At 42.6% G+C, this 21,159-nt stretch overlaps 1 protein-coding gene across 1 annotated transcript in view; it reads right to left on the minus strand.

Moving 5' to 3' along the window:
* Positions 1–19,500, minus strand: part of PJA2 (praja ring finger ubiquitin ligase 2) — a 42,313-nt gene extending 22,813 nt beyond the window's left edge. Inside the window, exons 1-4 of the mRNA XM_066614728.1 lie at positions 19,420–19,500; positions 14,520–14,720; positions 10,271–11,330; positions 3,062–3,247 (exon numbers count right to left, since the gene is read on the minus strand). Coding sequence (XP_066470825.1) covers positions 3,062–3,247; positions 10,271–11,330; positions 14,520–14,718 — 1,445 coding nt within the window. The 5' untranslated portion in view covers positions 14,719–14,720; positions 19,420–19,500. The remainder of the gene's footprint in view (positions 1–3,061; positions 3,248–10,270; positions 11,331–14,519; positions 14,721–19,419) is intronic.
* Between the last annotated feature and the right edge of the window lie 1,659 nt (positions 19,501–21,159).

Here is a 21,159-nt window from a genome sequence, read left to right on the forward strand (position 1 = left end):
GAGCCTCTTATCAAAGCCACAGCATAAGAGTCACGATTTGTTATAATGTAGAGTCATGTGACATAGGAAGGTCATTAGAATGCAAGCAAAACAATTTCCTTTTCAAATGCATTATAGTGTAGGTGGACAAAATTAATGGCCTTAACTACATTTTTCTTTCAATTTGGAAGAAAAATGTATCGCATGATTCATTCTGATACCTCACTAGTGTTCCCCTCCCTTTTTATGCAATAGTACTCTTACTGCTCCAAAACCAGAAAAGCAATTGACAATACAAAAGACAGGGTCATTACAATCCTTACTAAATGAACTCTAAGTACTGTGCAACTACTTATGCATGCACATGGCACACTGACATTGCTCTTAAGAAAATGAGAAAAATGGATCATAGCTAAGAGCATGTTGCATTATTGCTTTCTTTACTAATAAGCAAAGGAAAACTTTTAAAATATTGTCTCTCTCTTCTACGCTGGGCAAGTATAGAATTAAAAAAACAAGCACACCTCATCCTCTGAAGAATGCAGGACCTTATCGAAAAAGATCTGTCATAACAAAAGCCAATGTCACTAACTTACACAACAGAAGTATCCAAGCACTCCCCCCTTTTTTGATATAAGCAAGTATGCGTCCACTACAACATCCTAGAGTTTCATCAATTTTCATCAATTTATTTTCTTTCAAATTAAGAATAATGGCATTGATTATGTAACATTAATTTTGCTTTCATATGTAATAGAAAATGCAACCAGAAAAGATGAAGACAGTTAAAGAATTAGATGAACTGTGCCAAAATTTATAAAGTTTTCTTACAATTCTATGTGTTGTCCTTTAAACACATCCCATTTGTGCAGGGAGAGAGGCGATTCTTTGCTTCTCTTTCCTTCCCTCTGCAGCTTCCTGCAATTCCCCAAATATCAGTTAAAGGGTCTCCCAAATCTCAGGAATATTTTTTTTTGGGAGGGGGGGAGAAGTACAGAGAGAAGTGGAGACTGGTCAAAATTGCTCCTTAAGCCCTGCACAATGACTCCTTCTGCAAGTTGAAGACTACCTTAGGATATAAACCCAGCATTCCTCAGGAAAGGGACACAAACAAGTCTGATCAGGAAGGCAGCTTGTTTCATTATGATTTGAAAATGACTGAATTTTTTACTACAGGAGATGATCTCTACAATGCATTCCTTTCACTGAAATTATGCTACCACAACTGTCTTGTTTTTAATGTCAAAATCTCCATGTACATTAGAGCAACTAATCTATTTCCAACCATTGCCTTTCTTCTCTGACAAAGAAATTTAAGAGGTTAGATGAAACAGACTTTAGTGATACTGTGCTATATTTGAAGCAGAATTGAACTACTTTAATATTTACCGCTTCTTGGTGCATGCATCACTGTTATTTATTAGCACTGTAACTGCCCTTATTGCCTTTAGCAATTACTACTCTAATCTTGACAGCTCACCTTGAAGCTGGGTAACACACACAAGAGCAACATCCGTGACAGCACATTTGATCACAGCTAAGTTATGAAGAGTTAATCTACAGATTCAGTGTAAGTATGTATAGTAGTAAAATATTATCAGTATTATACCACTTCAGAACTCAGATGGAGGGAATGCACATTTGAATGTTCCTCCCTGCACTGTAAGAGGAGTGCTAGTGTTCTAATGATGACACACTCATTTTCTAAATACACGGTTTGTTTTTTTATAAGAAATTTGATAATTAAACATTTAATTAATGATTAATTTGACCATTTGATATGTTGACATTTCTGACAATACCCAAAGATAAGCAAGCAATCAGCTGAAAGTTGTAACCATTCTGAAAGCAGTATTTAAAGTCTACTTTAATTACATACAAAGAAGGTCCCGCATGTATGCAATATTAAGAAGCACAACATAAATCTTTCCTTTATGCTCAGAACATTGGGTAACAGTGCCTAATGCTATTGGTTGCAAACGGCAATCAGTAAGCTAATCATGTAACACCCAACAAGTACCTTGGTGACAAACCGGAATGTCAAAGTCAGGATCTATTCATTTCTTGCCAATCATACCCAACTAGCCTCAAGAAGTCTATGGCATCACTAGATGATGCTCCCATTAATGAGGTAAAATTCTGCAACTTAACAGGATCACGCAAGGTTGGATTCAGTATGGTTCTGGCAATGAACTAGGCATGTGAATGCTGCAGAGCTCTGTGTACCAAGGAGATCTGCATAGTGCACTTGAATTACAGATACACACCTTTTCACAGGGCCATGTGCTGAACAAGATTGGAAGATGTTTTTTGATTCTGTTCTTCTATCCCTAACCATGGCACTATGAAGTACTGATTGGGATATTAGTAAGCCACAAAGCCCATGATCTCCTACTCTGCCAACGGGAAAACATTGTCCTACTGTTCCTCTACAACACCACCAATGAAGCCTTCACAGAATTGGCATTTAGCCTTAACTTTCTTCGTAGATTGACACCTTGAGAAGTATCATGTAAGACTAGACTGAAGAAGAGTTCTAACTGACAGCCTTGCTCTGTAATATGCAAAGGATGATTATCAGAGACAATCAAAATATCAGTCATGCCGTATTTATACCTTTCAAAAATGCAAGAAGAAAATGTTGACCAGTAATCCAAATAAATAAATACAAAATAAGTGGTCTGCATTCAAAACCAATATTAAAAATTATGACACAAGCAGAAGGAGAAAACAGCTTGCAATTCAAATTTTCTGATCTTTAGCTTTAAACCTAAAGACAGAACACTTTCCATGGTGAGAGGAGCACATGACTTTCAAAGATGGCCTCCTACTAAGGTACTATGTGTGCTTGTGGGTGGGTGGGATGGGCTATAGTACAAGACCTCCTCCAAAATGGGATATCTAGAAGTTAGTTATAAATTGTACTCATTACTCAATGCTCTTAGTAACCTGACTGTTTCACATAATTTCCAATACCATATACATAAGTTCATGTTTTAAATGGCAAGCATTATGGCATGACATATGCAGTTCAATCAACATTTAACTAAATAAGCTCACTGTCTGCAATAGAAAGACATACCCTGGTTGGAAAGCAAACTCATTGTGCTCTTCTTCCACACCACTGTTGTCACTGTGCACCTCGGGTTCCAGCTCCTCTTTTCCTGGAAGTGTCTCCCAGCTCTCATCACTGGAGGACTGATCTTTCATGGCCACAGCAAAATAGGAGGGCAGAGATGCAGACCATTCACCATCACTGCATTCAGAGCTGCAATGCGAGAGATTCTATTTGCATTTAAAATGATGGATTTTTAAGCTAAGTTAACAATGTTGCTACGTGACAGCCAAGCAAAGTACTTTTAAGTTCCAATTTTGAGAGCTCTAAGCTCAGCAATCCTACTGAAATCAACATTTGAATGTGTTTAAATCTGATTGGATCATGACTGTGGTTCTTATGTTAGCAAAGAATAACTTCCAACTACAGGCGTCCCCCCCATAACCTGGGAGATATATTCCCCCTTCCCCGCAGATGCAGAAACCGAAGATAAATTTGAACCCTACAAAAGGGTTGAAAAATTCCCCCATTTCTTATCTTCTTGTATTTGCAGCCTTCCTGGGTCTCGATGGTTCTTTGCTGACTACAAAATGGAAACAGGAAACACAGGCACTCACAAGAAGTGAGGCAGGGGACTGAAAAGAACACAACGCTAAGGTCTTTGAACTCTATGATAAGCACCATATTCTTTTCAGTCCTTTGCCTTGCTTCCTGTGAGGGTCTCCTGCTTCCATTTTGTAGTCAGCAAACAGCGACTGAGACCCAGGAAACACCAACAGGTAAGTAATTTGTGTAACGGGGGGTGCAAAGGGGGCATTTTTCAACCACAGATATTGAAACTGAGGATACTGGATCCATAAATACAGGGGACACCTCTATAGAACACATTTCGGGGGGGGGGGTAATCACTAGCACATTTCCACTAGAGAACAAACTTAAAGCTTCTACTTATCTTATTGAATCCTTCATCTTACATTCTACTAAAGGAGGGTTTTCCCTCCCAAGTCTATACACCTTCTGAAAAAAGACACATTGCACATTCTAATTTCATTGGGTGAAGAAAAAAATATCAAGGATCTTGGTGAGAAGAGACAACTGACAGTCCTCTAGGACAGTGTTTCTCAAATTCTCTGGGGGAGTTTGACAGCCACTAAGTCTTTGCAGGGGAGGGAGGGAGGCAGTGGGGGCGGGGGAAAGACAGCAACGTGATACCCCGGATTGCGCCTCTCAGGGGGGCTGCAGGGACTGGGATGTACACACCTGTCCCTTCAGCAGCCTTCCTGGGGTGTGGGAAGCCCTGCGTGAGTGCCTGCAGGACTCCCCAGCCACTTTGAAGTGAAAGTAGAGCGATCGCGCTCCACTTCCAGTTTTGCTGCCTTCCCCGCTGTCACCGCCCCTTAAAGGGGCAGAGGCCAGGACCCTCAGGCTAGGTGTTGTGAAGCCCCAGTCTGAATACCACTGCTCTAGGATGTTAATGTTATGGGAAGAACATACAACTGGGAAGAAAACTTAAATCACCTAAGCTGGCAATATTTATTAGCATCACACCACACCACAGAAACTACCCTCATCTAGTTTTTTCCCCCCTCTACAAAACAGAAACATGACACATCAGAAAAGCCCTGCTAGATCAGGCCAAAGGGGGCCCATCTAGTCCAGCTTCCTGTATCTCACAGCAGCCCACCAGATGCCTCAGGGAGCACACAAGACAAGAAGACACAACCTGCATCCTGGTGCATCCGTCATGCCACAGATTGCCCTGACCTTTGTACTGACCAGCCACACATGCCAGAAATCCAGGCACAAAGCCTGCTTGCATGACAGATCCTGGAAGTGGCTGGCCAGCGCAAAGGCCCCCAGGAGGCCGGTAAGCTCCGCCTGTGCCAGGGATGCCTTTAATGGTCCCTCATGGGAGATGGCTGCCTGAGGCCCTCACCACAGGCTGTGTCAGGGAGTGACATGCATGACTTACCTGAAAAGGTCACTGTGAAGACAAATGAAGTCTTAGAACCGCTTGCACATACTAAAACCTCCCATTCCTTGAAAATGCAGATAATGGTTATCCATGCTTTGGCCATGTTAGATGTATGCAGCTGTCCTTGAAGAGCATTTGGAAATTATCTGGTCCAGAATGGTGTGATCTGGTTGCTGTTGGGGACCTCATGGGTGAAACATATTACTCTAAACTTGTAGGAATAACACTGGTTCCTCCTCTGTTTCCAGGTTCAATTTAAGGTGCTAAGGTGATAAAGTCATAGACTTTAAAGTCAAAGGTGTGTGCCTTGGGCATCTCAAGGACTGCCTCCTGCCATATAAAATCTATCACTTCAGATCATTAGGGAAGTCTCTGCTCTACATACCACTGCTGACTATTTGTATGTATGCAACAATGCATGGCAAGGGCTTCCCTGTGGTAGCCTCTGGCTCTGGAACAACTGGAAGGTCTTCCCTCTTTGAAGACTGTTAAAGATACACTTGTTCCACCAGGCTCATGGAGAAAGATCATGCCAGGGAGGACAGCTTACAGAGAAGTGAGGTTTTAGCTGCCACCTAAAGACTATCTTAAGTTGTCCATACAGAAACATCTATAAATGCTGTTTTACTGTGATTTGTTTTTAAAGGTGTTTTATTTCAGTTCGGTATTTCTTTTTTGTTAGCTGCTTTGGAGTCTACCAAGATGAAAAGCAGGATAAACATGGGGACAAAAATTTCCTCAGATTCCTTTCTAAAAATGGCTACTTCAAACAACTGATATCAGGCTGAAATTCAATGCACACTTTCCTGAGAGTAAATCCTAGTGAATTGTAACTGTCCTCCCACCACAGGATGCAGCGCACGACCCATTGGTATAGCTGCACCGGCCCTGAAAAAATGGATAGGACTGGGCCCTTAACTGGCTTTAGAAATACTCAAAGTCAATACAAAAAGCCTATCTTAAAATCACTAAGAACTTCCCAACTAACTTAAAGGACAGGAAGAATGCATATGTGGAAAGGTTCATCCATATGTTCACCATGGCTTTGTACAAAAGAATTTAAAACTAAGGCGTTATATGTTGCATCCCAATAGGTTGTCTGGCATTGTACTGTATTTTCAATTGCTCCAGCAGCACAGAAGATAAATGAAATACTTCCATCTGTTCTTTATTCCCTCTTGCAAAGGAGCACATGCTCATTACATTAAAGTAGTTCAATTAAACTAAAAAAACCCTAAGAATGAACAAGCAGGGTGCTGGTAGCTTGATGGAACAAATATCTTAGACATTAATCAAATAGTTTCCAGACATTGCTATTTCTGGGAGCAAAAACTAAGTAATTTGGATTCCCAACCACCTTGCTACAGGAGGGTCCAGACACACATATACGCATACAGTATCATATCATATACGGCAGCCACTAAACAGTTTAATACTTGAGGTATTTTCAAATGATACCCTTCAAGATCACACTTTCAGTTATGCTCCCCCCCCCATTACTTAGTCACTTGGAATTATGGCATCATTGTAAAAATTGTAGCACACTTTAATTACATTTAAAATCCAAGTTCCCTACCTAATTACACTGCACAGTGCACAGTGCACACCCTCTTAGCACTGAGGAAATGATCAAGAGCCAAGCTGGAAATATGCCAAATTAGAGTATCATCACAGACACTTCTATTTCTTTCTTTTCTTGAGTGTTTGAACAAATTAACTTTGAATCATGAAGCAGATTTAGCATGGGAGAAACCCTATGATACTTTTAATTAAAAGAAGGGTATATTAAAAATGCAATCTGAAAGAAGTACATGGACATTTCATGGATGCTTTTCATTTAAGTTTGGGCTGCCTGTTCTTGAATATAAATACTTTCAAAAACCTACGGTTATGAACCTGCAGCACACCCAGTTAAACAGATGAGAAAAGAAAACTGTATCCTACTGTATTTTACAGTAGGATACAGTTTCCTACTGTAGGAAACTACAGAGTAGTTTCCTTCTGTAGGATACTACAGAGTATCCTACTGTATTTTACAAATATAACAGGTGGATTGTTTTTTAAAGAAATCAGAGCATTTAAACCAGTTTCAGAACCATCTGAACTAATGATGGCAAGCCAGCCAGTTTCTATACACCTCCCAATGTTATGCACATTGCTATAGCAAACCCAACCTCAATTTTTCCACACCTATAGTGTGCAATTAAGGTCCAAGACCAAGTTTGTGAATTTCCATTTACAATAACACATGCCCCAATCAACAGGCAAAAAAAAGGTCAACAGGCATGTGGATGAGGGAGAACCCATGGACATTATATATCTGGACTTTCAGAAAGCGTCTGACACGGTCCCTCACCAAAGGAAACTCCATAGTCAAGGAATTAGAGGGCAGGTACTCTCCTGGATTAGGAACAGGTTGAGGTCCAGGAAGCAGAGAGTGGGTATCAATGGGCAATTTTCCACAATGGAGAGAGGCAGAAAGTGGAGTGCCCCAAGGATCTTTCCTGGGACTGGTGCTTTTCAAACTGTTCATCAATGACCTGGAGATAGGGCTAAGCAGTGAGGTATCCAAGTTAGCAGATGACACCAAATTTTTCCGAGTGGTGAAGACCAGAAGAGATTGTGAAGAGCTCCAGAAGGATCTCTCCACACTGGCAGAATGGGCAGCAAAATGGCAGATGCGTTTCAATCATGCACATTCTTGGCAAAAAATCAAAACTTTACATATAGGCTAATGGGTTCTGAGTTGTCTGTGAAAGATCAGGAGAGAGATCTTGGGGTGCTTGTGCACAGTTCAATGAAAGTGTCAACCCAATGTGTGGCGGCAGTGGAGAAGGCTAATTCCATGCTTGGGATCATTAGAAAAGGCATTGAGAATAAGACAGCTAATATTGAAATGCTGTAGTACAAATAGATGGTAAGGTCACTTCTGGTATATTGCGTACAGTTACCTGAACTAGGGGACAGCCACTAAAGTCGAGTGTTGGGAAAGTTAGGACAGACAAAAGAAAATATTTCTTTACCCAGCGTGTAATTAGTCTGTGGAACTCTTTGCCACAGGAAGTAGTGATGGCATCTTGCCTAGATGCCTTTAAGAGGGATTGGACAAATTTCTGGAGGAAAAATTCATTACGGGTTACAAGTCATAGTAGGTATGTGCAAGCTCTTGATTTTAGAGGCAAGCTGCCTCTGATTGCCAGATGCAGGGGAAGGCACCAGGATGCAGACTGTCTGTTGTCTTGTGTGTTCCCTGAAGTATTTGGTGGGCCACTGTGAGATACAGGAAGCTGGACTAGATGGGCCTTTGGCCTGATCCAGTGGGGTTCTTCTTATGTTCTTATGTTAATCAGACAAGTTCAGGAATAGGATACAAGAATATAGTCTGGGTATCTAAAGAGGCAAAAACTGTGGATAATAATGCCACTTAGCTTTAGGTTTCCTTTCTGACTATGGTGCTAATATTTTACTTTTGTGATTCTCTGCTGTTATATAGAGATAATGCCTTGCAAAGCTGTAAAGCAGGGGTGCTCAATAGGTGGATCGTGATCTACTGGTAGATCGCGAGGCAAAATGAGTAGATCGTGGAGCCCTGTCTCTCCAAACTGTTAATATGTCATTTTGTCTAGTGACTAGACAAAACTGACATATTTAGCTGACACTAAACTGACACTGAAACTGACACTTTAGCTGCTCTTCAAGCATGCAGCAACAAAACTGACAAAACTGACTAGACTCTAGTCAGTTTCATCAGTTTTGTGGTGCTGCATGCCGGAAGAGCAGGAGCTAGGCTGCAGGAGGGAGGTGTCTGTCAGACGCTTCCTTCCCACCTGGTAGCTCTCCGGGCCTTGCTGGGTTTCAAAGTAGCTCTCGAGCCAAAAAAGTGTGAGCACCCCTGCTGTAAAGCACTTTGGGGCTATAGAGACAATACACCAAAGACCAGAAAATGGAAAAAAAAAAAGGATGTTTACACATCTGTTATTAAAACTTTGTACTTGTACAACTCCATCAATAACTTCAGCATGCCTCCCTCCCCAAACTTCTGGAAAGTGATAATTCCCTTCGTCTGTTCTTCCCCACACGATCCCCCCTCCCATGCTCAACTGGGGAGAACATCCCCAAGCCAGTTGTAATTTTTGTAGGTTTAGTTATAATGCTATGTTGACAGATGATGTCTAGAGGACGACTAATAATTCAGCACACATTCTCTATAATAGCCAGCAAACACTATTATAAACACCAAGGTAGAGAATTGCAAACTGTTATAGACAGCAATGAAGTCATTTTTTTAAACTGCAAAAACAGACTTCTAACAAACAAAGCATTTAAAACAAATATTTAAAATAACTTCAGGATATGAGTTTATTAGTTTTTGTCTGTGCAGACGTAACCTCAGTGAGAAAAACAAAGTACATATTGTAATTATTAAAAAGCGCACAGCACTTTTGTGAGGGATGCTGCTGCAATTCTCCTGAGCCATGTTCAGAAACAAATTTCAGGGGCTCATGAGAGCCTGCCTCCAAAGATAGGACAACTATATAGGGCCTCAGTCTAAGTGGTAAAGAATTGCAGGCCCGCTCTCTCCTTATGTAGCTCTGTTACTTTAAATGGGTAAATTTCGATGCTGCTGGGGCAACAACCAAGGTCGTGAAGGGAAAACTACCCCCTCTGAAGTCCCTGTGGCAAAGCTGGCTCCCACTCTACATGCTCAGTTTTTGCTCCTGCAACACTGGAAAACAGTCCTCATGTAACAAACTGAAGTGACTGAGCTTCATTACATTAAAATAGGGTAGAACAGAGATTTCTTAAAGGGTTTACCTAGAAAACTGGGGGAGATGAATGAACTCTCCACATTGGGATCCTCCTGTTTCGTGGAGGGACCCTTTCAATGAAATATCATTCCTAAGCAATATCATTTCTTGCTTTGTCAGAAGACAGCCATTAGGGCCTTGGACGAGACATCAAGAGATTTCTGACTTGAGGAAATAAGGTTGTTCCTTAACAAGTCTACTAGAGATGATCTTGGGAAGCTCACTCATCTCTAGTTCGTGCTGCTGAGGGAAGATGGAACAGATTAAACAAGATCCTGCCCGAGTCATAAACCCATTGCAGAAAACCCAGTTGCAATCAACATGGTATATCATACAAAAGTCTGAAAGGAGATGGCAAAGAAAAGTTAAGCTTTCCAACAATGTGTTAACTTAAAATTAACAGTTTTAAATGTTCATATTAATTGCTAACGTTAGGTTTGCATATATTCTTACCTGTCTTCATCTTTGTTGGAGCCAGACAAATTTTTGCCACAGTCTTCAAATTCATCCCAGAAAGCATTATCATCGCCTTTACTTTTACTGTCTTGAAGAGTTATATTTTGTTTCCGAAGTTCACTCTTTGTTTTCTGACCTCCTTCATAGTCTCTTGGATCAAAGAACATACTAGAACTGAATTTTTCTTTCCCCTGTTTCAAGACACATTCTGCACTGTGTTGCTGGATATCCACATTCTCACTCCACCTTCTAGAACTAATCTTTTCCTCTTCTTCTTTTGTAACAGATTGTTTTCTATCTAACTGGTTCACAGGATTTTGTTTTCTGACTTTGGGCCTTACTACCAGTTCAGATGAACTCTCCTGGTCCATCTTCACATTATTAGTACTCAACTCATTACAAATCCGTACTGCTGTCCTAACTGCAGGGTCAACTGCATTTTTTTGCTGTTCCAAATCACATGCAGTACTAAGGTTATTTTTTACTAGAGAGTCTTCTTCATTGGATATTTTCAGAAGTGTCTTATTTGGGTGATCAGTATCCAAGTCCATGCTAGAATGTCTCTTGAAAGGCACTGGTCTTAAGTCTTCAAAACTTCTGCTTACGGCATTATGATCGAAATAGGACAGATGTGACTGCAGATCACTGAAAGAGTCCATTCCTTTCTCCAGCTCAGAAAGCATACTATCCAATGCCTCTTGAAATACTCCAGGTTCTTCTTTAGCTATGGAAGGGTCAGTCTGGTCACCCTCATCCTCTCCATCACTGCTATCTGGCTCGTAAGAGTCAATGTTTACAAAGGCAATTCTATTCTGACCATTCAGGTTGTTATGCTCTCCAGTATACTCTGCACAATCATCAGAAATAGCATCTGGGTTTAAATTGTTACTCAGAGTTTGGCTATCTGCCAAATCGTAACATGATGCAGAAAATGGAGAGGTATCTGCGTCCATCACTTGGCCCGGTCCAGCTTGACTAACAGGGTCTTCTGATTCACTGTTGGTTAGCAGTGGCACATCTGCCAACACAGAACATGCTTGGACGATTGGACTGGAACCTTTATAAAAAGTGTAAAGAAAGCATAAGCCGGAATAATCGAACCAGTTTACTCATAATAAAACTGATACTTGTTGATGTTCAACCCAGATGTTGCCATTATTCTTTACATTCTTAAAAATGAATAATTAGACCATATGTAAAGTCACACATTACCAACATCATTTGATGAATGGACAGTGCCAGACCTGCAGTTTATATTTCTATATTGCCTAAATATATTTTTAGCAGTATTATGTTTCTAATGGGAAAAGTCAGTAACACTTTTCCCCACCAGGAATACAAATATTTCATGCAGGGTATGAAGTATGGGGGTGGCCATGCAGAAAAAGTTAGATCAAAGCATACTTCTGAATTAGCATACAGTATTAAATTTCCACCTTGGTAAGAATATCCCTGCACCCGAAACCTAATCCAACCACCTAGTGCAGCCAGATAAAGATGTTTACTCAAATATCTTCAGAACAGAAAAACTCATCATCAACATCTATTAAGATTAAACACACACACTTTTAATTATTCCAGGGGTTTCTCAAGCAATGCTTTCCTGTATGATAAATCCCCCCAAAGAACAGATGTTTCACTGAGTGATTCCACTTGCCTCTGAAGTATCCTTCACCTGTGTCTTCTAGGTTCCCTCCGATGCCTTTTAGAAAGAACCTGAAAACACTGCCCATTTTACTTGCTGTTTTTAATATGGCTAGCCACTCCTGATATAACTACCGTAGATACTCGCCTATAGTACGTGAAATTTTTGCCAAGTAATCAAGCTCAAATTATCACTTTGCCTTATCTCCGGGTCAATCAGAAGGCAAAGCCTTTCAACTCTGAAGCCGAAGACAGGCGCTAAGTTTTTCAAGCAGCAGGCAGGCACACCTCCTTAGAAGCAATTTGTTAACCTTTTATTCTCCTTCCTTCTGCTGCAGCCTGGTTCTGCTTTGCAAATGCTTGCAAAGCAGGTCTGTTTTTTGAAACACCAGGATAGGAATCCTCCTTTCCATCTGAAGCAGGCTACAATTCAATGCACCATTACTTAAGAATAACACCCATGGAAAGCAGTGAGTCTACTTCGGAGTAAAAAGGGTTGCAAATATATGCAGCTGCATCTCTCTGCTGTGAATTGAATTGCACACTCCCAGTTATGTGTTACGGGTTGTATGTTGTACATGGAGCTTCTGGCTTAACACACCAGACATCTTAAAAATTGATTTGATTCATGGATCTCCTGCAGTGGTTCCCAACCTTTTTCACTTGCATATCCCTTGGCAGCCCATTTCCATAAATTGTACCCTTCATATTAGCAAAATGTTTGTAATTAATAATACAAGCCCTCATCTCCTTTCCATGAAAGCCCAGACTTCATGTATTTATCACAGTGTTTTCTCTTTTTATCTGTTTGAAGAACAGAAGACTCTTCCTTTGCACTGCTTTGCACCAGAAGTGTGCTGAGAAATTCTGGGTGATTGATCACTTTCCATATTATGTTTCAGGTTTTTTTACTGTGCTGGTTTTTAATCACTGGTTCATAGATGAATTGATGACCATAAACTAGCTATTGGTGGGGCTTTCACAGCCAACTACCCTTCCAGCCTTGCTGGTCCTTGCAAGGCATTCCTGCCTTGCAAGGCATTCTGGAGCACGGCCTGCCTTTTACTGCCATTATTTCATTCTTTTTCAAGTACCCCTAAAGGTCCTGTTGAGTGTCCCTGGGAGTACAAGAATATCAGGTTGGGAACCACTGTTTTACTGGTATGTTGTTTACAGTGCATGTACTTTGATAGTGCTTACAAAAAGGTGATGAAGACCAGAATTTAAAAAGAATAAAAATGTATCATGATCTTTTACTATGTTTTTAATAAATTACAGACTACAGTTCTTAGGTAACAATTAGTGGTGGGTTATTTTTCAGAATCCGGCCTCAAGTAAAATCAGACAAAACTATAGTCAGACACCCCCCCTAAGTTTAACCCCCGACTTATCAGAGGGTCATAGAAAATTCCATGATTGTTTGCTCAAAACCTGCCCTCGACTTATCTGTGGGATCGGCTTATAGGCGAGTGTCTGTGGTGGTTGTCAGCTGTTTTCAATTGCTGCTATCTTTTCCAGATTATAGACAGATTCATATTTTATGTGTTTCAAGCTGACATGAATTTTAATTAAGAGGCAGAATATAAATATGAAAAATATTTTAAGAATATACTGCATTCCAAAAAGTACGGTCAATAATATAAACTATGAAAAGTTAGTGGGTTTTATTTTTTAATTTGTTTTTTTTAATGTTGTCTTGTATTTATTTCAAAAGTAAAAAATGCAAATAATTTTTTAAATTATAATGTGTAGGAATATTAACACACACTAGACCAGAGGTGTCAAACATAAGGTCCACAGGCCAGATGCAGCCCCAGAAGTAGTTTCTCTGGCCCCTGTTATAATTGGGCTCTCCCAGCTGGATAACTGGGCTCTCTCATAGCTTGAAATTATGAACAAGATTTGAACCTTTTCTCTCCTGTCACTTGCTGCTAAAGAGTTTCTATGTGAGAATAAACTGCTTATTTTTGGCCATTATCTGTTTAATTATTCACTTCCTGCTTAATGATGTCACTTCTGGCTCTCAGCAGGCACCATGAATGCTAACTTCGGCTGTCTGTATGAAACGAGTTTGACACCCCTACACTAGATGAACAGTGAAAAAGGAAGAACCAATGCCACAGCAGTAATGAGAATTAAAGATGATTGAACAGACACTACTGGCTATATCAACTGAAACAAAGTTGGAAAGAACGAAGGAAGACACAGATTGTTAACTGTTCAAAGTATGGTAGATTACTGTTTCAAGCCACAGATTATGAACATCTGAAACATGTTCACTTCTATACATTCTACTGCTTTGCATGCATAACAAAAGAACTCCACTAGTGACCTAATTCCATGTTTCACTGTCATGCAAACCACTATTTATACAGTTCTCCCACTTAGAAATGAACCATGAAAATGTAAGTTGCAGGGCTAGACTTTGGATCGCAACCTGATCTTATTTTAATGAAGTTCACAGGTATATATAATGTGAAAAAAATTCAAACAATTACATTAATTGCCTACGCCAAAATGCAACTGGGTTGCACCAACTTGATATTTTTAATGCTTTCCCAAAAGACTAAAGAATTTCAATCTGAAATTATGTAACACGCACACAATGAGTTTTCTTTCTGAACATCATCTAGTTCTAATCCTTCACATTCTCCACCGTGTTGGTTTGAATTTCTCTCCTGATTCGTCAAAGATGGTCTAAAACTGACATAGGCATGCCTCCGTCCATATCTTCTGCCTGTAATAGTCTGATAACCTCCTGCTGGTTTGGGCCATGTGGGTTTCCCAGCTTCCTGACCCATTGCTGCAAGAGAGGGAGAGAAAGAGAGGGGAAAAAGAAAGGAATTCTAAACATATTAGAAAAGCAATAAAAATGAAGTTTTCTAAACATGAAAAGATAAATAGGATGATTTTTGTGCAAATATTAATGAAAATATTAACATAGTTTTTCATAATGCTAACCATACAGGTGTATACAGCTTTTTATTCCACATAGTCTCTGGTTGATGAGCTGTCTCTTGTTGTAGGCTTCTGATCATTTCTATTCTGCTTAGTTTTGCTTGTCTCAAGTGATTTATTGTTATATTAGGACAGAGGTGTCAAACACATTTCATACAGCAGGCGGAGCAGTATTTGTAGTGCCTGCTTAGGGCCAGAAGTGATGTAACTAAGTAGGAACTGATGTCATTAAGTAGGTGTTTACCAGCAATAAGCAATTTTTTATCACTTAGGAATACATTTGCTGCAAATGTCAGAAGAGCAAATATGCAAATCTTGATCATATTTTTCAAGATATGGGGCAACAGCTGAGAGGTGCTCTGCAAAATGATGCTTTGGCAGAAGCAGCACTGCTGAAAGGGTGGCCCACCTGATAAATGGGCTCTCCCAGCACCTTGGCAGCTTCCCCCTTTCTCACCCCACTTGGTCTGCCTTTCCCCCCTATACTGTTCACTTACTACTATGAAGCCTCCTTCCATCTCTCCCTCCTAGCAACTCAGCAGAAGTGGCACTGCTGAACAGGCGGCTCTGGAAGAGCCCAGTTATCAAGCAGGCCATACCCAGCCCATGGATCTTATATTTGACACCCCTGTATTATGATATTTTAAAATGGTAAGCCATCCTGAGCTTTACATTAGAACTGGAAAGGCAAGATATAAGTGTTTTAAAATAAACAAAGAACAACGTTATGCTATGTTTTCTATTTTAGGAAATGCCGACAAAAAAACCTAGAAACTAATTCCAACTCCCTTAACAAATATTGCCTTCCATTTACCAATAACCATACATCTTAGAAAAAGCAAATAAAAACGAACTATTCTGTAGGACTGTCTCATATTTATGAGGAATAATGGTCTTGTTGCCAACTGCATCTCACTAGGGCTTGCCCAAACACAAGCCTACCCCACAGTTCATTTTACACTGTAGCAATTAATCAGGAGCGGAGAGACAGCAGCACCACAGTGAGGAGGGACTAGCTAGCACAGGAACGCACAACATACAGCCTGTGGCCCACCTGCAGCCTGCCAACACGTTTTGCATGATCTGGGCTCCCACTACTGATCCTCCTCTAGATCTGCCCTCCTCTGGGATAGGAGGCGTGCAAGAAGTATTTTCAGCCTTAAGAATGCACGGCTGGCCTGGAGGCGTACCCTGTCGGTTTTGGCAGCTCTGAGTCACACTGCTGAGGCGGGGGGGGGTGTGCTGACAGGCCCAAGGAGGATGGGAGTAAAAACGCTCATTGCTGGGGTAGAGAGGAAGAAGCACCCACACCAAATCCCAGGGTTGCTTTTTGGTGGGCTCAGCCAGGCATTAGAAGTGAAGGTGGCCATATGCAGTAGTTTCAACTTGGAAAAATAGCAGAAGAGTACAGATCAAAGCAGGAGTGAAGCAACAGGAACAAGGATGAGAATATTCATTTCAAGAGTTAAAGGTGCTTTCTTTCCCATAAAGAGGTGTGTGCAAATATGACGGATGCACCATCATATATCAAGAAACAAAAGCTATGGAAGGAGGCAGGGGTTCCAGGAAGGCAGAAATTTCGAAAAGGAGGGTTATCCCTTCCCTTACGTATACATACTACACCATTTGAGTTTGCCGTGTGTATGCATTTCAGCTTCTCTTTCAATCCTGCTTTCTAAAAATACATTCCTCCTTTAGATTCATTTTAAGACCGATTTTTTTTTTGGAGTACACACGTGCAGGATTGGACTGAAAGACTGATGTGTGGGAATCTATTGTTAGCTCTTTATTCAGCAAACAATCCAATGAGAACTTCAACCACCAGGTCCATAACTGCAGGAACATTTAGGCAGCAAAGACATAGCCATCAAGAAAATAGAGATGTTGAGACAAGTTCCACATTTCTGAATAAACATGCATAGAAACAGGCTCTGAAGTGTATGCAGATATGAGTCAGGAAGTGGTACATCATATCATAAAAAAAAAGACAGGGTTATTGATATATCTATTTAGATCTTACTGGTCCTAGCTGGATATTGAGTCACAGTACTTCCATCTCCTGCAAACATTCATAAGGCTGCAGCCTTGCTTTGCTGAAGAGTTGTTGTGAGGACAAAAGGAGAGCAGCAGCTGTGTGCACCGCCCTGAGCTCTTTGGAGGAAGGGAGGTACAAAAATGTGAAAAATAAATAAATTTGCTGCACCTTCTTCACTCAATCTGGGATAAACACTGCCAAGGTTTAGCGAGTCCTACCTCTACAGTAAATTTAGATAGGAGCCAATCTACACACCATGCAGAGTGAGGTAGGCAAAATGAAATTGTAGAATTTTGGTCTGACTGCAGTTGGGAAGTAACATTTTTAAAACATTCCTATACAAAGCCATTCTGCATACAGAAACCCAGCAAATCAGGGAGAGATCACGGTTATAACTTACTTCCACTTCCCCATATTTACTATACGCCACACGCGTATGTGCGTGGGATGGGAGAGGGTTTGGAGGGTTCTCCTTGTAGCACAACATTCAGACTGCAGCCACACGGCACTGAAATCTTTTGCACAACTCTTGGTTCTGGATCTTCTTTGCACCTATTTGTATTGCACTCAGAAGGAATTTAAAATGTCTGTTCATTGTGTAATAAATGTTATTGAAAGGGACTTCTTTTTCAAAAGGAAGTTGTTGAATATAAGAGTGTATTACCACTAGCACAGCCTCTTCACTTGAAGCTAAGGGGAAAATCATGTTTTTCTATGGTTAATGTGATGGTATAACACTCTTGAGTTTGTAACAGTGGCCCTTTGAGCCATTTGAATTGTGCAACCCTGAACTATCTTTTGTGCAACAATCACACTTTTAAGGATTAGTACAATTCATCTTTGGCTGTCATGGCAGCCCACCAGAATCAGTGCTTCAGACTCTAAAACCTTTTCTGTCAAAGCATCCCAGGTAACTCACATAATTTTTTGCTCATATTACTGGACAACTGCAAAGTACCATAGCAAACTTTCACCACTTTGGGTTCCAAAACAGAAGAGTCACAAAAAAATGAATGTAAACCAACTAGACCAACAAAAAAAACACAACACAAATCAAATGACAGTCATCCACTTGGACTTTGCATATAATGATATCCCTCCAACCTACTGATCACTTTACAGTTCTTGAATGCAAACTTTTGCCAAAAACAGATGAAGGCTACAGTCCTATGCATGTACAGCTGAGAGTAAGTTCCACTCAGTTCAGTGGGGTTTTCTTCCAAGCAGATATGCATAAGATCACACTGCAAGAAATGCAACACAACCCAACAGCTTTCTATTTCAGAACAAATCACTACCAAAATTCCTATATAAAGGCAATTGTTATCAGTTTTACTTCATCTACCACTGGGGCAGGGAGAGGGGGAAAAATGGCATTTTCTACAGTGCTGCAATACAAATACAACAACATAGCATTAACATTAGGAACCACTTAATAATAGAGTTGAATGCAGCTTTTCAACTCAACCCATCCAGCATCCTGCCAGACGTTATCTGCCCATCTTCCTCAGTCACTGTCTTCAGGAATGCAGACAGTCCTGTGCTGTTGCTGCTCTTTCTTGGCACTCAAACAGCACAGCAGGCAACAAGCACTTCCCCATCACTCTAAAAAACCACATTCCTCTCCTTGATCACAATTACAACCAAGACTAGGTCACAGTTGTGATATTGTGGCAAGAGGATGGCTGGTGCATTGTGGCCTGGAATTAGGAACTGGAACTGGTAGAACGAAGAAGAGGGCCCCACTAAACTCAGTTTCCAATGCAACAGAGGATGGAAACACAGGAAAGTGATTCAAGGGAGGCCTCCACAGCCAGAGAGCTGGTGGATGGAAAGCAGCCTGCATGAATCCCTTCTTTGCTCCTCCTTGACTGTAGGAGAGACTGCAACATTACAGGGTGGGGGGGGGGGACAACTGCAGGAGCCTCTATTAGAATAGTAAGCCTGATGTTAGTTTAAATGTCTCCCATGCAGTGTCACAGGTTGCAATCCTGCTTTGTAGTAAGAGCCACTGACTGCAATGGGGCTTACTTCTGAGTAGGCATGGGCTCACAGAGGCTACAATCCTAGTCACACTTTCCTGGCCCATTGGCTGTAATGGGGCTTACTTCTGAGTAGGCATCAGAGGCTACAGTCCTAGTCACATTTACCTGGGAGTAAGAGCCACTGACTGCAATGGGGCTTACTTCTAAGTAGGCATGGGCTCTCAGTGGCCACAATCCTAGTCACATTTACCTGGGAGTAAGGCCCACTGACTGCAACGGGGCTTGCTTCTGAGTAGACAAGCACAGGCCTGGGCCCAAGCGGGATCCCCGAGGGCCCAGCCTGGCAGCAGCGCTGGAGGGAGGCTCAGCTCAAGCACTGCAGAGGAGGCGCAGCCACGCAGGATGCGGCACCAGAGGAGCTGTCAGAGGAGCGCGGCCCAGGCCCGGCGTGGTGGGAGGGGGGGAGGGGGAGGAGGGGAGGGGGAGACCCTGCCCGCCCCCGACCGCGCCGCCGCCCGCCTTACCCCCGGCGCCCGTCCTCGCCGTGCCGTGCCGTGCCAGGCCTCCGCCAGACGAGCTGGACGCAGGGCCTGTCCACTGTCCCGCAGCGAGGGCGGGGCGGACGGTCGTCGGGCCCCGTCGCGCTGATGACGCGCGCCGCGACTCCGCCCCTGGAGCGAAGGAGAACAGCCGAGTGGCTGACGCAGCCGCACAACAGGAGCGCGCCCGCAGCCCCGTCGCCTCGGGCGCAGGCAGGTCTCGCGAGATCGCTGCGCTGGCTCTGTGTGTGGTGGACTTGGAAACCTGTCCAGCCCCCCTTCAGAGGCAACCGGGCCAGAGCCGCTCACCACATCCTTTGGCAGGGAGTCCCACAGGCCAACTGCATGCTGGGCAAAGAAATGTTGTCCTCATTGAAAGGCGTCTGGGGGCAGGCGCCATCACCACATCCTGTGGCAGGGAGTTCCACAGGCCCGTCCAGTCCAGCCTCCTGTGTCTCCCAATGGCCCCCAGCTGCCTTCCCAGGTACCTCAGGGGGCACACAAGACAACACGAGAACCGCACCCTGGTGCCCCCCTTGCACCTGGCATGCTGAGGCAGCCCCCTTCTGAAACCAGGAGGTTGTACAGACCCACCAAGGCTTGCAATCCGTGATGGAATTTTCCTCCAGAAATCTCTCCAGTCCTCTTTGGAAGAAATCTAGGCAAAGTGTCGTTTCCACATCTTGTGGCAAGGAGTTCCACAGATTAATTGCAGGCAGGCTGAGTAAAGAAATATTTTCTTTAGTGTGTTCTAATTCAACTAGCAATTTTAGTGGCTGTCCCCTGCTTCTGGTGTTGAGTGAGAGGGAAAAGAACATCCCTCAGTCCACTCTTATCAATGCCCTGCACAATTTTGTATGTCTTAGCCATGTCCTCTCTTAAATGCAATAGCCTTTCCTCATAAGGGAGGTGCCCCAGCCAACTAATCGCTTTGGTTACACTCTTCTGCACTTTTTTCAGTTCCACTATATCCTGAGATGTGGTGACCAGAACTGTACTCAGTACTCCAGATGTGGCCTTACCGTTGATTTGTAGAATAGCCTAATAACACTGGCAGTTTTACAGCCCAATCCCGAGCTGCCCGGGGCTGCAGCAGTGCCGAAAATGGCTGCCGCTGTATCCTGCGCACCTCGGGCAGCCGCTGGCAGCTCCTCAGGAGAAGGAAACTTTTCTCCCCTTCCCCTGGGTTAACTGAGTAACCCCGCAGTGGAGCTACTTGATTCACCACCAACGAAAAGGTCAGCGGTGAATCAAGTGCCTCCATTCAGGGAAGCAAGCCCAACACGGAGGCTCTGGATCTGGTGGAACAAAGCTCCACTGGTCCCACTTCCCTTCCTCCCCACTCCCTCCCCTGGCACACCTTCTCCCTGCCCTCCCATCTCCCTAGAATGCCTCTCCCCACCCTCCACCCGCCTCCTTCCTCCCCGGAACATCTCCTCTCCACCTCCCCCAAGCCCCTGCTTGCTTCTCCACTGCTCGACGGTCTGCACAACCACCGAGCAGTGGAGCTCCAGCAGCCGCTCACTAGCGCTTGGGTCCGCAGACGTACCTTACAGCACATTTGTGACAGTGCGCACTGGCAGTAAGCCAGTGCACACTGTTCAGGATTGGGCAGTTATTCTCAGTCCCTTTTTAAAAGATCTCACTCAGAATTGACCTTCTTCACCATACCCACAGGCTGGGTTGATACTTTCTTTGAGATGTCCGCCAGCACCCCAAGTTTTC

Source organism: Tiliqua scincoides, chromosome 2 (genome assembly GCF_035046505.1).
Source record: "Tiliqua scincoides isolate rTilSci1 chromosome 2, rTilSci1.hap2, whole genome shotgun sequence".
NCBI lineage: Eukaryota > Metazoa > Chordata > Lepidosauria > Squamata > Scincidae > Tiliqua > Tiliqua scincoides.